Here is a 16,021-nt window from a genome sequence, read left to right as displayed (position 1 = left end):
TTGTTCTCTGTTCTGCCTGCTCTCAAAAGTGTGAGAAAGGTGAAATGAGTGGTTTCCTCCCATTTCTTTTCCCTCCACACCAAGGGCTGTTGCTCCTGTTTGCTCCTGTTCCTCTTCCTTTCTCTCCCAGACACTTTTTCCCTCTTGAGGGTCTCTGTTTTTTTGTTTTCCCATTTTTCTTTAGAATCCCTTCCCTTCCTTAAATAAGTGAAGAAAACTTTTGCTTTCGCTGAGTGGGGAAGATGGCAGAACTGGGACAAGCGTATTGTTCTGGAAGCTATAAGTACGGTTTCTGGGTTTCCTGAAGGTAATTAATTGGTAGAAAGTACTTCTAAAGAAGCTGTGAAAAGAGGTCTATCTTGAGAGAATAGTCCTGCCTCTGTGCATTGACTCTGCTATTCAGTCTTTGCTTGCTTTTTCATTTTGTTTTCTGTGTAAAGGCCAACCACAGTCCTTCCAATGTGTGTCTAAATGTTACCTATGAGACTAATTCTATGATTTCTTTACATGTTATAGTTCGAGGTGTCTGGATAGAAAAATAGACTCAGTGGGCAAGATTAAATGGGAGTATTTGCTTGCTTACTTTTCACAGAAATCAGTAGAGTTGCCTATATAAATATATGTCTTTGCTAGTGTGTGAAATTTAAACTGTGAGAAAGAAACAAGGGTGTCCTGGAATACTAACAAGTGAGTAGGAAAAGGGATGTGTGATGAATGGAAAAATACCTTCTTGTTAAGGATTTTGCTTGATCCCTTTTATATTTTATGGTTTGTTTTTTTTTTTTTTTCATTCTGCTACAGATGTTTTGGGCTACCTTGCCCGTTACTTACAGGATAAATAGGATTTATGTATTTATTAGGTATTTTTAATCTTTTGTTTGTCTGCTTAAACAGATTTATCTGCTGTTTATCTGCTTAAATGTCTCTGAGAAGTTTACTTATTCTGTTCCTCTAGTAAAATAAGGGCAATAATACTTCCTGACCTATGGTCTTGTGTGTTCAGATAATAATCTATTTTGACAGGAATTACTTTCTATTGTGCTATGTGTTCCAGACATGACTGATCTTCCAGTAAGATTATATACCACCGTAACATAGCCTAATGTTAATAATCCAAACACTGTGTTTTGGTTTATATGCTATTCAATTCCTATAAGCAACTGCACACATATCCTCAATTTTTTTTTGCTTCCATTACTTTGCTAACTATATAGCATTCGTTGTTGTTGCCTGTATGAAGAACCTGTATTTTCTTAAAATTTACTATTAATTTACAAATATTTTTGATTTATGTCATTATTTCAAATTTTTTTTATTACAGATGATCCCTTCAGTACTTAAAAGATAGTCTCTATATAAAAAATGCGTGGAACATGTATAAAATGGTCTGAAAATTGGACAACTATTAAATCCCCAAAATACCCTGAACTTTAATCTAGCAGGAAAAGACATAAAGTCCTGTTTTGAAAGCTGAGGCTAGATGTAGTCAAATTAGTGAAGCTAGATAAATTCAAATTAGTAAAAAGGTACATATTTTCACTGTGAGAGTAAATATTAGTTGTGATACATTATGTAATACTATGAAACATTTTCCTGTTCTTGAATCTTCCTAAAATAGATGCTGTTGTGTAAAGAGAAGCCATAGGGTTTTTGCCTAAATTACCGTTTGACCTCTATTAATGCAGAAATCAGATTACATTGTTGTAATAGTCCTTTTGGCTTTAGAATCTGTGAATTTTTGAGTCTATGAAATGTTTCTCTCTTTTTTTAATTATTATTTTCTAATTAAGTGTTAAGCTAATTCCTGAACCTTCATCTCCTGCTGAGGAGTAGAAGTAGAGTTCTATTGTCATGTTTTCTTACAGCCTTTGATTCACAAGCGTTCTCCCCCTCACACGGTGATCAGTACTAAGTATAACATTTGATTAATGGGATTAGAAGACTGGTTGTCTTGAAATTAGATTGCAGAGTGGGATATTACAGCTAAATTGTCAAATCAGATCTGCAAAGGTATTTCTGCTTGAAAGAGAGCACTTATGCAGGGAGAAAATATACAGCAATTGTGTTTCTGAGAGAGAGTGAGAAAATACAAAAAGGACACCTTAAAAAAGCCTACTCTGGCAAGTTATCTGTTTCTTGCACTAAGTACTGAGAATTAGAATCACCTGTCTTTTAGATCTCTGTGCTTTGCCTGAAGGGGCAAAGGGATAAGAACGGGTATAAGCAGAGAAAGAGTGCTATACAAGTACTTACCTCTTTGCATGACAGTCTGGAAAATAAGCTAACTATTAATAAGTCAAATATATATATACACATATTATAAAACTCTTATGGAAATGATTCACTTCCAGTCATCAGATCTTAAAGGCTTTTACAAAGGACAGTAGTATCACTAAATCCTGATGTACAATGGTGTAATGGAGATTAAAATATTATGAATAATCACTGAGGTAGAGTTTGGCATGGACATTATTTTTTTGCTCTCATTTAAAACTGGGCATTTCTGCAGGTGCGTAGAAGGGCTGGGGTCAACCAGTGGACCTGACACATCCATGCTCCAGCGGGGGGGAGAGTATGTTTTGTCACCTCTGCTTTATTCAGTATATGGGACAGGATATTAACCATATCAGTTTGCTTCCTCACTTTTCCTTGTAAGCATTTGCATTATCTTCTCTCTCTCTTTTTCATTCCAGCACAAATAAAGATTATATTAGTCACCGGTTTCCAGGATGATACTGTTGGATGGAAATGCCTAATTCAGATTGTTATTATTGTATTATATTGACATTCAAAACTGGTAACTTCTTTGTTTTTCCATTATTTCCCACAGGGTGCAGCTCTAATTAGAATGTTGGCTAACTTTATGGGTCACTCTGTGTTTCAAATGGGCTTACAAGTAAGTAAAGGCATTTCTGTCTTTTCTCTTGCTCTCTCTTTTTTCTTTTGAAGCTATATTTGTATCTGTTTGTGGAAATGTTTCTTTAGTTTGGGACCATCTGAGGCACCACCATGTCCCTGAACTGAATTTGATGGAAGATGCTGAGTAGTGTAACACATGTTGCAGTGCCACCTGTTTCACCTATATTTTTTGGTGTATGAAGTGATTGCACTCTAATTGGCACATGGCTTTCTGTCTGTTTTGTGTGCATAGCCATGTAGAAGCCATTGTATCCGTGTGACAGCTGCGTAAAGGACTAGCTGAGGAAGTAGCTACTCTTTGCCTACATTTGACTGCTGGTCTAACAAATAATAACAATATCAAGCTAACTAGAAAATACACAGCCCTAAAACCAATAATGCTTTTCAGATAAATATTTTTGCCATCCCTTCCTCCATAGCAAAATCCTTGAGCTTTATTTTTACCTTTGATGAGCATGGAGTGCTCTCTGCCTTGATGATGTTTTGAAAACTCACTCTGCCTTTTAAAAGAAATTTAAAGAGGTAACATTTCTATACAAAGAGAAAGAAATTCAACATGCTGATTACCAAGGATGAACTCTTTTCAGCAATAATTCAGCACAAATGAGTATTTCGTAAACTATTTAAAAGCAAACAAGCCAAAGCATAAAAAACAATGTGACTCCCTCTATTGCATTGAAATCTGCTTGAGTAAATCATGTTAAAGGCAGCTGTGATTGATGAATTATGTATGATGCAGCCTGCTACTTAGAAGTGTCCTTTAAAGTAAATTGATGTTCACCTGAAATACAATTATGCTAAGTTGAAAAGAGCAATCAATCTTATCTGTTCTTAGTAAGCTTTTCATTTTGAAATTTAAATAAACTAGGTCTAGGATCAGGTCATTTTTTAACAGAAAAATTCTACCTCTAACCAAAATAAATTGGAAGATAAAATATAAAACAAAAATTAAATGAATGTATTGGTCATGTCAGAGAGCTGTGTTCCATGAAAAAGCAATGAAAGGAAATTTGCTGGGGAAGTACAGCTTTTTGGAGAGTTTACAACACATCCAGGGTTTGCGGCATAACTTACAGGACCCAGTTGGATCATTTTCTTAGTTGTAACACCAGGTCAGATGAGTTAGATGAGTTTCTCATCCAGATAAGAAGTCTTTAAATCAGAAGTATCTTTCCTAAAATCTTGTGTATGTTAAGGGTAAAACTCTCATCTCATTTAAGCCAGTAAGGCTTCTGTCCTTAGTCCAGCAAACTCCATATTCAAGCCAGAAACTTTCAAGTGCGCAGATCCATTCAGGGAGAAATTCAGTAGCACTTTTTCCCAATGAAGTGTGTCACTCAAGGAAGGAAAAATTGTAATGCGTGCATCTCAAACCCTCTTTTCCTGTTTTCTTCTATGTTTACCTGAGAAATAAGTGTGCAAGTTTTCCTGAAATAAACTGAGAAAAAAAGTTCAGATCGATGTGCAGAGATTAATCATAATTACCGTAAAGTTGTAATGGAGGTCTGTTTTTTGATTTGAATGGTTTCCTATTATTTCTATTTTCACTGGTTCTGCTCTAATTAGAAACTCTTCTGTTTGCTAATGAAAGTCTGTGAAAAATCTAACTCTTAAAATCTGACTAGTGAAAGTCTTGGCATCAGTTCAGTAGGAAGATGATGATTTTAACTAAAAATGGTTTGAAATCCAGATAGAGATTTTCCATGTGTATGTCTACAAGTTGAACAAAATAAAACATAAAGTTCATAAGCTTTTTCATAAGCTAAAAATTGTACAATTGGAAATATCTGTCAATCATTTAATTATTTCTATTTTGTGAACCTAACAAAATAGTGTTCCTGCACTGTACAGTTGGGAGGCTATAGCTTTGCTAATGATAAGGGAAACTGGAGGACTAGTTTACCCTTTCTGTTGTGCACTGGTTTAGGCATTTTAGCTCTTTAGCTTGGTACCGTCACTTGGGATCTAGCATTATGTTACCTTGAATCCTGTTTTAGCATGGAATTCTAGTGTTCAACTAAATGACCGTTCTTGAGGATAGCTGCAAAATCAACTATTACTACTATTTATAAATCTCTTCAAATAACAAATACTGTGAAAGTGCACTTGGTGGTTCCTTTTTCCTGTATTATTTTAATGGCTTGCTGAGTAATTGAGTTCTGAAAGACCTCTGCAGCCAGTTTTCCCACAGAGAATGCTGTGGGAAATGGTATCAAAGACTTTACTAAAGTCCAGGTAGAAAAAATGCACAGCCTTTCCCTCCACAAAGTGTGTCACCTTGTCATAGAAGATCAGGTTGGTCAAACAGGATGTGCCTTTCATACACACATGCTGGGGAGGCCTGATCCCATGATTGTCCTGCACATGCTGTGTGATAGCCCTCAAGATGAGCTGCCCCATAACCTTCCCTATCACTGAGGTCAGACTGACAGGCCTGTAATTCCCCGAATTCTTCTTCCACTCCCTCTTGTAGATGGGTGTCACATTTCCTAACTTCCAGTTGTCTGGGACCTTTCTGGTTAGCCAGAACTACTGGTAAGTGATGGAAAGTGGCTTGGTAAGCACTTCTGCCAGCTCCCTCAGTACCTTTGGGTGTATCTAAGTGGTGTAGCAGATAACTGACCATTTTCCCTTAGATAACTGATGCTTCAATTCTGCTCTCTCTCCCTGTCTTCCAGCTCGGGGGGCTGGGTACCCAAAGAACAATTGGTTTTACTGTGAAAGACCGAGAAAAAGAAGGCATTAAGTACCTCAACCTTTTCCTTATTCTTCATCTCTATGTTTTTCCCCATATCCAGCAAAGCATGGAGATTGTCTTTAGCTCTCCTTTTGTTCTATATTTATATAAACATTTTTTATTGTATTTTACAGAAGTGGCTAGGTTAAGTTCTACTTGGGCTTTGGTCCTTCTGATTTTCTGCCTGCATAACTTCACAACATCCTTGTAGCCTTCCTGAGTTGCTTGCCCCTTTTTCCAAAGGTCATAAACTCTCTTTTTTCATCGAAGTTCCAGACAAAGCTCTCTGTGCATCCAGGCTGGTCGTGTTCCCTGCTGACTCATCTTTCAGCACATGGGGGTGGACTACTCTGACACCTTGAAGATTTCTTTCTTTCTTTCCTGGACTCTTTTACATTTACATTACCTGCCAAGGGGGTCTCTTAACCAGTGTCATAAATAGGCCAAGGTGAAAGTTCTAGTGACCCATCTCCTTACTTCTCCAAGAATTGAAAACTCCATAGGCAGAACCAAAAGAGAACATTGGCTGTAATGAATAATTGAATAATGACAGTAGTAGCCATAGCTGGTAACAACTGCACACAAGAAAGTCACAACTATTATTTTTGTAGAAAATATCTAATAAGTCTTTCCTTTTCACAGTGGGTGTTTTCTGTATTTTTAAAAATTCTGGCATCTTTCATGATGTACAGTTTCTTATGCTCCAGGAAAATTCAAGAAGCACACATCACAATGCCGGTACTCTTCTTACAAAATAGTGTTGCTTTTCAGTCAAAAAGCCATTAATCAGGTGAGACAGTGCTTAGAGTATGAAGAGGCTTGGTCAGCACCACTTGCTCTGATTATGTTTCTGAGCTGCACAGATTGATAGAGGAAGAAGCCATAGATTGGCCTTATCATTCAATCATCACTCAGGGTGGTAATGTGCAATATGATACTAGATTTGTGTGAGATTTTCTTCTGTATTCTGTTATTACAGTTCTGTGTGCTTGAAATAGATGGTTGCTTACATGACTGTTGTCACTGTATCACACTTCTGGGAAGGTTTTACTGCTTTGTTTTATGCACTTCTTCAAGTGGTTTGGTTTTTTTTTTCATATTAAATCTAGAGAAAAGAACCAGTGATTTGAAGGTCTGGTGGTTAGATGTGTTTAAAGAGGCACCTTCGGTTCTGTAATGAGACATTTCTGCACTAGTTTATTCAAATGTTCTTATATTTGGTTTGATTATTTTGGAAACTCATCTCTATTACTATGTTTGTCAACACTGCATTTCATTTGCTATGTGGCAGCTCATTGATCACATAGATCTGTATCCTTTTGAACTTCACTTGCTGCTATGTATGTGTTCATCACTCACTCTGATTTAGTGCATCATCAGCAGTTTGAATTAGTTACTGTAGGAGTCTCTGCTTCTGTGATAAATTAACTGCTTTTTTACTTCAGGCTCCGCATTGTACACTTGGAAGAAGAATTTCCTTATGGTGCTTTGGATATATGCTGTCTTTTTTGGTGCTGTAGAGTGGCCACTGTATTGAAACAAATTGGTCAGCCTTTCGCAGGAGCTATCTGGGGAAGTGTGACATGCAGGCTGTTAAATACAGCAAGGTTCAGATTCCGATCTCTTTTTATTATCGTGTTGTTGGCTATTTAGACTCTCTTTCATCCACACTGCTTAGTATTTCCTGTGTTTTAGACACCTACAATGTACATGTCTGTGTTCTGTTTGAATTGTGAATTTGAATAGTCTATATGAAACCCTATCAGAAACTTTTGAGGTGTAAAAGAAAGCTCTAATATGCTATTTTTCATATTGTTTGCTACTTCTGTCCAAGAATCTAGTGGTACATGAATTATATTCATCTATTTCCATGGTATTATTTAAGAATCTATTTTTTACATAGTATATTAAACAGTGTACACATTTTATCATACCTGTTTGTTATATCTTTATTGCCAATTCACAACAGTTAGCTGTGTGCTGTTTCTAAGAGATATCATTAGAGATGTCTTTCACGAGTTTTCTATAAAAACATAAAAGATCTGTAAAAACAAATGAACAAAAAATCAGGCACCTTAGGATCATGGTCAGTGAAGCAATGAGCTGTGATGCTATCCTCAGATCAACAGCGCACATGGAACTACCTGAAGTCTTCCTTTTCTCAGTGGGAGGATGTAACTTTTGCCACCAGGCAGGAGTATCTTTACAGCTAGAGTACCTCTGGTGTTGCAGCTGGTGCATTTACTAGATGTTGAATAAAGTACTTTTCAGTTGATTCTGCACCCATCTCCTCTTGTTTAGAAGAGCACAGAGTGCTCAGTGAACATCAGAGTATCACCATGGATGTTCTGGTTATTAACTGTCTTTAAGTTAGTTGCTACTAATCCCTTTATATTTTAAACTGTCTCACTTCTACGAACAGTTGTTGAGAACTTGAGCACGTTAAAAGCAGGACATAATAAGTCATAGGAAATCTCATAGGAGCTGACATCACTGTTTTCTAAACGGCATGCCATAGAAGATTGTTAACATCTTTTGCCTTTTCTGGACCCTCAGCATTTCTTATGTTTCTAATTTACATCACTCTTGATTTTAGTTAACATTTGTTAAAGGAATTCACTGTTATGGACTGAATTCCTGTAGCTTTTTCCACCTTGACTTACATAGGTCACTAAAAGACAGTAGGTCGGTCTCTTGTGTAAGAAATTTCTATGAGTTGCAGTGTCACAATATTTTTTTCTTTTAAAAGTATTAAAGATGTCTAACATACTAAGAACCAGACTTGGATATCACTCCAAAAATGGAAGTTCTTCCTCTATCTCTGAGAGTATTTGAGTATACTGTGAGTATAGCAAAATACTACTGCTTAAAGGAAAAACATGATTGAAGGTGCATAATTTAAATGTACAGTTATTGAGAAATGCTAAAGTTAATTTTATCTTTCAATTCTTTTCTTTTCTGTGTGCACCTTAGCCATGATTTTTAATTATGGAAGTGGCCAGTGTTTTCTACACAGGAGAGTGTCTAATTCAGTTCAAAAGGTAGATCATCCTAGCTGAATTGTCCTTCTGTTCAATAGTTTTGTAACCCCAGTTCTTAACTGCTACATACAGTTTTCTTAAATGTCATTCAGTGTGGTATCAGAGTGCATCACCAATAGTTAATGAACAGAAGACATAAACCTCATAGGGAGGGAAGGCGTGGTCCTAGCCTCATTTTATAAATGGAGATCTACGCACACAGAAATGTAAGTTAAAATTTATACATTTGTGGAGTATGCAATACTCCCACGTGTCTTAGTACTTCTAGATCATAAGAATTTATGTGTTCAAAGCACAGCTTCCACTGGCTTCATTGTCAACTGTGAGCACACAACGTGGCTGCAGCTCAACCTACAGAAACACCAAGGTGGGCCTCCAGAAAATGTTGATAATTCAATTAATGTTGCTTTAAACAAATCAATGACAATAGAGTGCCTGTACATTTGAGGGGAAATTAGACAAATGTGAGTAAAAGAAAAAGATCCATGAAATTTGGATATCTATTTTGAAACATAAGAAGATGTTCTGTTAAAGTATTTAGCATTATAAACCATTTCAGGTATTCAGAACAGACCTCACATCAGGTTCAGTCACAGAGTCCAGCTCTACTAGAAATCAGACCACAGTGTTTTCCTGAAATGTATTTTTTTACCTGGTGCGCAAGAAGCCAATAAATTTGATTTATCTACAGTTCTACAGTTTATCTATTATCTAACTGGAAGTCGAACATCAACAGGGCTGAATGTAATGCACTCACAGTTAGAGCAGCCATCATGAGTGCTGGTGGTTTTTGCCCTATATAACGTAGCTGCTGTGCAAAGGCAGCTTTTCTCTAAAATGGTGCATTAGCAGAATATTCCTGTTTGATTACATTAACTCCTTTCCACTCTTTCTGCTCTGCTTTGTGTTTGGAGCAGGCAATTTTCTTCCCCAGCTGTCAGGGATTGCCAAAAGAAGGGAGACATGGGCTCTTTGCTTTCTGCTTCAGGGCCAGGATCTCTCTCTGAGCTTAAGCAGGTTTGAGCTGTTGGTGCAGAGAGAGAAGGACTGTGTAGCTGCTGAGTTACCTAAAATTGATCAGTGCTATGAAAAATCATGTTCCTGAAACAAGATCACTTTCCTTCTGACCTTTAGAACTGTGCTCCAGTGAATGGGGACAGCAGAGCTTTTCAAAGGAAACAGTGACAAAAAAGGGTAAAATGTAATATTTTTCAGTCCTGCCTGGTATTGACTGAAATTTTGGAGAAGAATTCAATCTGAGGTGGACTTTCTGAAAGTAGGATTTCAGGTCAAATTACACTTTGGCCATATTGGAGGTTCCAGCAGGGAGGGTTATAAAGAGTGGTAATGGTAGGTGCTGCTGAACCTCAAAGCTAGTGGTGTCCCCAGCGCCCGCGTTCAGGGCGAGGTTACAGATGGCGTTACCTTCATTAGGAGGAAGTCATGATGTTCTTCAGCTAGGATAAAATTATTGTGTTGCTAGAGCTTCTTACAAAAAGAAAAACAATTAGTATACATGCTACATATAAACAAAGTTTGTTTTCTTAGAACATGATTGCCCTTTATGGCAATGTTAGAATCAGTCATATTACAGATACTATATAGGTATTCACTTGATGTGCCTCCAGTGAGCTTCTATATTGTTGCATGTGAAATTCAGTTACGACTATTTTCTCCTTAATTCTTATTGTAGGAATTATTAAGTATAAGAATGATAGGTATGAATCTTCAGATGTCAGCAGGCTGAGCAGCTATTAAAGAAAAGGTTTTCTTTTGGAATAAAATTATACTGTTTTCCTGATAGGAGCTCAGTGCCAACCTTGCCGCTGTTGCTATGAGCTCAGTGGACTTCATAGGTCACTGGAAGTAACACATTTTGTCTGCAATACTGCCACTCTTATGCAATCAAAATTTCCATTAGCTCTTCAGAAGTCAGTGGGTATTTTCAGCACAAGTATTGCAGGATTGAACTCCCAGTTAACACATAATACACATCAGAAATGAAATAAACCTACTTCAGTTTAGCCTAGTAGAGGACATTCAGAAAAACAGCTGAATCCCTGCTGGACAAAACGTTGTTGAGAAAACTTCCTCCTCCTCCTTTTTCTTCTCTTTCCCTTCCTCCTCCTCCCTTCTCCTCTTCCCCTTCCTCTTCCTTTTCCTTTCTCTATATACATTTAAAGCTCAGTTAATGTAGCTAGGTAGACACAGTAGCGTATAGCAAGATGTAAGGGCTAATGATTTTTAAGGTGTCTTCATTTTACAAAATGGAAAAAAAAAAAGTGCAACTCTAGGGACTGTATTGTATGAAGGTGTTTGCACCATGAGAAACATTTACTCATTTGATACCAACAACAAATAACTTATAAGCAAAGTCAGAGCTTTGCTCTTTCCGCTTCTCTATTTGTTATGCTCTGTTACTGTACAAATGTTGCAAGTCATTAAGATCTAGACACAGTGACATGCAAATCATACTACAAAAAGTTTTCTCAGTGGATTTATGGTGACCTTTTAATAGTAAGTAGCATTAATTTCTTTCCAAGACTGCGACTTCTATAGAGAAAAATATTACAGAAAAGTACAACAGAGATTTTTTGCCTGGTTAGCAATACCTGGGCATAGTTCAAGTTAATGTAGAGAAATGAGCAGCCAAACTATCACAATTAGCAGGTGCCATCCAAATGTCTCTGGAAAACATTCCATCATTTTTTTGTGTGCACTAAGACTATATTTATTAAGCAATGTGTGGTTTTAGTTTGAAGTGTATTATACAGCCAAACAAGGCAGAACTAAAATGAATTTACAAATTCAGTCAAATATATGCAGTTTAATTTCAGAGGGTGCTTTATTTCTGTAAGATTTGTCCTTAGCTCAGTAGTTTAGTACTATTACCAAATAATACAACAAATACATTTTTCTTTAAAGCCAAACTTAACATACTAGCAGGTGTCTCACTGCACAGCAGATACCATCAGACTCTGCTATGCACTGACTCTTCAGTCCTTCTCATTGTTCTCTTTAGACTTCACTTGCAAACTGCTTTGCCACCAGACTTCAACCGCTGTTACTATGTTTCAAAATGGAACCTCCTCTCTCTTCATGTTAGTAGCTATAAGGTGAAGCTGAATTATACAAGGGAAATAAACCTCTCAATTTAATATGTCTGATATTTTAATAAAGATTCTCAGCAAAGCAGAGTAGCTGGAAATTTGCCTGAATACAAATTTTGAATCTGTTATAGTTATCCTATTCAGATTGGTTTCACTGATTTGCTCTGCAGAGGATTATTAGTTGCAAAATTGAGTTCCTTACAGTCATTTGAAGTTTTCTTTTCTTGGAATTAAAATGACAGAGCCATGTTGATTTAGTTGGCTTACTTCTGATTTACAGTACTGGTCTCTTATCAACAAGAATTGGCTAGAGCAAAGAAAACAATCGCGTTGATTTAATGATGGCTCTTGCCTCCTTTCTCTTACTAGTTTCTCACTGCGGATGGAACAGGGCACAGGTCTTCTCTGGATCCTCTAAATGAATACTATACTTCCAATACCATGGATGAGATACTCTCAACATTTCCCTATTTCTTCTCCCAATGCAATCAATGTTAAAAATCTCGTTCACCCATATAATGCCAGAAATTTTAATTCTGCTGATCTTATTATTTTTATAGCAAATTAAAGTATCATGAATTACAAAGGAAAAAGGACAAAGTAAAATACTATAATTATGTGGCCCATTCAGCATCACTGGCTCCAGAGAAAATTAAGATTTATTTCCATGTGTGGTTCCAGGTTCACTCTTCCTGATTAGTAGTTTTAGTTTGCTGTTTGGATATAATGATTTAATTGCAGATATGACATGTTGACAGTGGATATTTTCCAGTTGCTGCTGATTGTAAGCATTATATCACTGTTGTGTGTGAAAAAAGTCTAAATATACTTTTTGAAAATGAAGGGCTGGAATTTCAGCTGGTGTGCAGTGATAGGATTCCACTGAATTCCTTCTCTAGGATTTTGAGTATCGACTGAGATAGTAGCCCCAAGAGAAGGCAAAACACAGATGAAGTGAACTCTTGCATGACAACTCTGAAGTATGTTTTACGCCTCTCAGGCTTTTTTTTAAGTTCTTTTTACCTATTTGTGAGTTTGAACTAGAAGTTAGCTAAGAAGTTCCTGATAGGGGACATTTTAAACAGGGTTACACAAAAGTTCATTCAAAGCAGAAGAAGGTAGGAATTGTAATTGGATTGGTTAAACATCATTGTGGCCCCATGTGGGCACTTTCAAAACAGAAGTTAAATGTAATTTCTCTTTCTTTGATTCATGATAGTGTTTCATGGTGACTTGAAGTTTCTGGGTTTAGTATACTTCAATTCTGAATGCAGCATCCACATGAGTTTTAATGACAGTTAACTAATTCATGGTGAAAATTAGCTTATTGATGAGAAACAGCACCATCAACCATTACTTAAACATTTGAAAAGAACATTTGTGCATCACTTTTAGAAAAATGCACTTCAAAATAAAATTTTTGTTTCCCTTAAATGTGATACGTTGATATCTTTCTCTTAGTTGTCTTCTGAAATCACCACTGTGTATGTTTCTGTCTAGTCTCTCCATAATACTTGGCCCATACTTGGACTGGACACTGGCTTAGGAAACCACCATTCTGTTTTCCTCATTGCTACCTCCAGCTGCTCGTTCCCATCCATGCATGACCACCCAGCACCACTTCATTTATACCAGAGGAAGAGTTTGTAGTCCTCCTTGGTAAAGGAAGGAAAAGTGCCCTGAGTGCAGAATGTTAACTTTACTTCCTATACAGACCACTTCAGAGATCTAGTTTGCAAAGTAGCATCACAAACAGGGGGATAGGGCCAAGGAGCATCAGAGGTTGTGGAAGGTACTTAATCTGGCTGTACCACTGAAATATCATCAAACTGTAGCTCTAGGAAGATACAGGAGTGTATGTGATGCTGTGTCTGTATAGAAAACAGATGTGATAATTTTAGTACTAGGTAAGGACTATCTACATAATTGTGCTTACTATGTGCAGGCGTGACTTTATACTCCTTGTGTGCTTGCTGTTTCAATATCATTTTGATACTGTTTTTTGTTATTGTAGGTTGAAATGCTCTTCTAGTTAGTTAAATTCTTAGCTTCTGAATAACTTAATTTTTTGTAGTAGGAACACATTTCAATGCAATAGTAGAAGTATAGGAAGAATATTAACATTTTTGATACTCTGGTAGAACTCTGGCAGAAGTATATTCTATGACTTTAGTGTATTCTGTAGGTGGGCAGTTTTTACAAGACTGCCTGGAAGCAGTTTTGGGCACTTTTACTAAAACTATGTAGAAAGTGAAGCACTTGTTTGGCTTACTTGACCTGGAAAAATCTGTTTCCAAGGTTTTTCTTAGCTGGCATTGCAGCAGTGCTTTGATGAGTGGTCTGATCACAAGTGTTTTTTTCAGTTTGGAGGTAGCTCTGCAGCTTGACTCACTGGTACAAATTAATTCTTGACACAAATAGAGTTAACCCCCATTTAATTTGCCTTACACAATGTTTGCCATGACCAATAAGGTGAATTTGCCTACTCTTTATTTATATTACCTACTCTACTGCTTGCCTGACTGCCCAGCCAGGAAGGTGATCTCTTCCTTAAGGCAGTTTCTCAAGGGTTAGTCTGTTGTACAGCTGAAAAATACTGTTAAACATAGTTGACTATTTTAGCTTTTCTATTCAGTAGTCTTCCTCTCTTATGGGAATATTCACTGCTTTGTAGCTTGCTGGTAGCACTTTACCATTGATTCTCACTCTTCCTTGTTTGTCACTCACCTTTGCAAACATATGCAGTATCTTCCTCCCTCTGACCCTTGCCCAAACTTTTTTATTTGAATGTTAGGCAATGTCAAGGTAATATGCAATAGCAGCTTTGATGTTAGTAGTGTGAAGGAAGGGAGGAAAAAGGTGGCATGTTATAGTCAGTGAGTCAGCATCTGTCAGTGTGTGGTGGCTTAGGTATACAAATTTCTAGGAAAACAAACATACTGGATTTGATACCGGGAACCTTAGAGCCTGGTTTCCACCTGAACTAAATGTTTTTATTTGTAGCTTTAAATCTTCAGTGATATACAGCAGTCATGTATAAAACCATTCAACAAGAACACATTGTAGGCTGAAGGGAGGAAGATGTGTACCGAGGAGTAGAAATGAAATATACTAAAGGGAGGTAGAGGCAAGTCTGCTGTTTCCTGCGTCCTGAGAAAGGAGGAACATAACCACAAGAATTTGAGACCAAAATAGCTTACTACTTTTTCCTCACTTATATAGATAGTGGGATTTCCCAGTTACCTTTGGAGAAAAATTAAGTTATTCAATGCCCATCTGTTGCAGATCTCAACACCACTCATGAAAGTCAGGACAGGAGCTGTTCCTTCAACCAGCCAATCAACTTTATGCAGATTAACTGAGAAAGGAGTTTGGTCCTAGAATTGATGTTTCAGTTCCTGGTTATAGATCTAAATTCTCCTCTGAAAGTAAGATGCATATTTGGAGACTTGTTCCCCCTTTACAGCTGTTTAACCTCTTGGCATTTTTCAGTCACTACCTTTTATTAGTTGTGAGCATTATCATATTTGGATGGTGGGGAGGTTCAGTTTTTTGAAACGAAGAGGCTCAGTTCCTAGCTAATATTGCAAATTAATATTGCAAACATATGAAAGACTTTTTAATCTCCTTTTCTTAAAAAAATCTAATACAATAAAAGGCCTGCAAGCTTAATCAATACAGCATTACTTAAAACATCTTTCAAAATTCTTTAGCACTTTTGACTATATTTGTATGACTGTTCAAGCTATCTGCTTCAGATTTCAAGTAATAATTTTAAAAGCATTGAACCTTTTAATTTTTTTGTGGGGGTATTAAGATTATTCTTTGACATATTATACTACAATCTAAATCTTTTGGGATTTCTTAAAAGAACTTATATTTTGGTTGTGCAGTAAATGGACTTCGTTTTCATATCCTCAAATTCAGGATATTTATTTGCTTGTTTGTTTGATGTTAGAAATTGCTAAAACACATGTCAGAAAACCGCACTGTCTGATTAAATTTTTTTATTGATAGAGGTGAATGGATCATATTCCAGTACTTGTTTTGGCAAAAGAGTGGCTTCATATTTTAATGCCAGGAAGTTAGGAAGAATATTACAAGTGGATGCTTACTGAAAATGTGAACCCAAATGATCATTTTTGTGTGTGTGTTTGATTAATTTTCGTGTTGAGTGGCGCTGCACTAGGGTCTTTCTACTTTCCCCATGACAA

At 36.7% G+C, this 16,021-nt stretch overlaps 1 protein-coding gene across 2 annotated transcripts in view; it reads left to right on the top strand.

The window, feature by feature from the left end:
• Positions 1-16,021, top strand: part of TRHDE (thyrotropin releasing hormone degrading enzyme) — a 205,178-nt gene that overhangs the window by 111,756 nt on the left and 77,401 nt on the right. For both annotated transcript variants that reach the window (XM_027661969.1, XM_027661961.1), the window contains one exon: positions 2,831-2,896. In XM_027661969.1, the coding sequence (XP_027517770.1) occupies positions 2,831-2,896 (66 nt within the window). The remainder of the gene's footprint in view (positions 1-2,830; positions 2,897-16,021) is intronic.

The sequence above is a fragment of the Corapipo altera genome, unplaced genomic scaffold (genome assembly GCF_003945725.1).
Source record: "Corapipo altera isolate COAL_440 unplaced genomic scaffold, ASM394572v1 1, whole genome shotgun sequence".
Taxonomy (NCBI): Eukaryota; Metazoa; Chordata; class Aves; order Passeriformes; family Pipridae; genus Corapipo; species Corapipo altera.
This window is presented reverse-complemented; position numbering and strand designations above follow the sequence as displayed.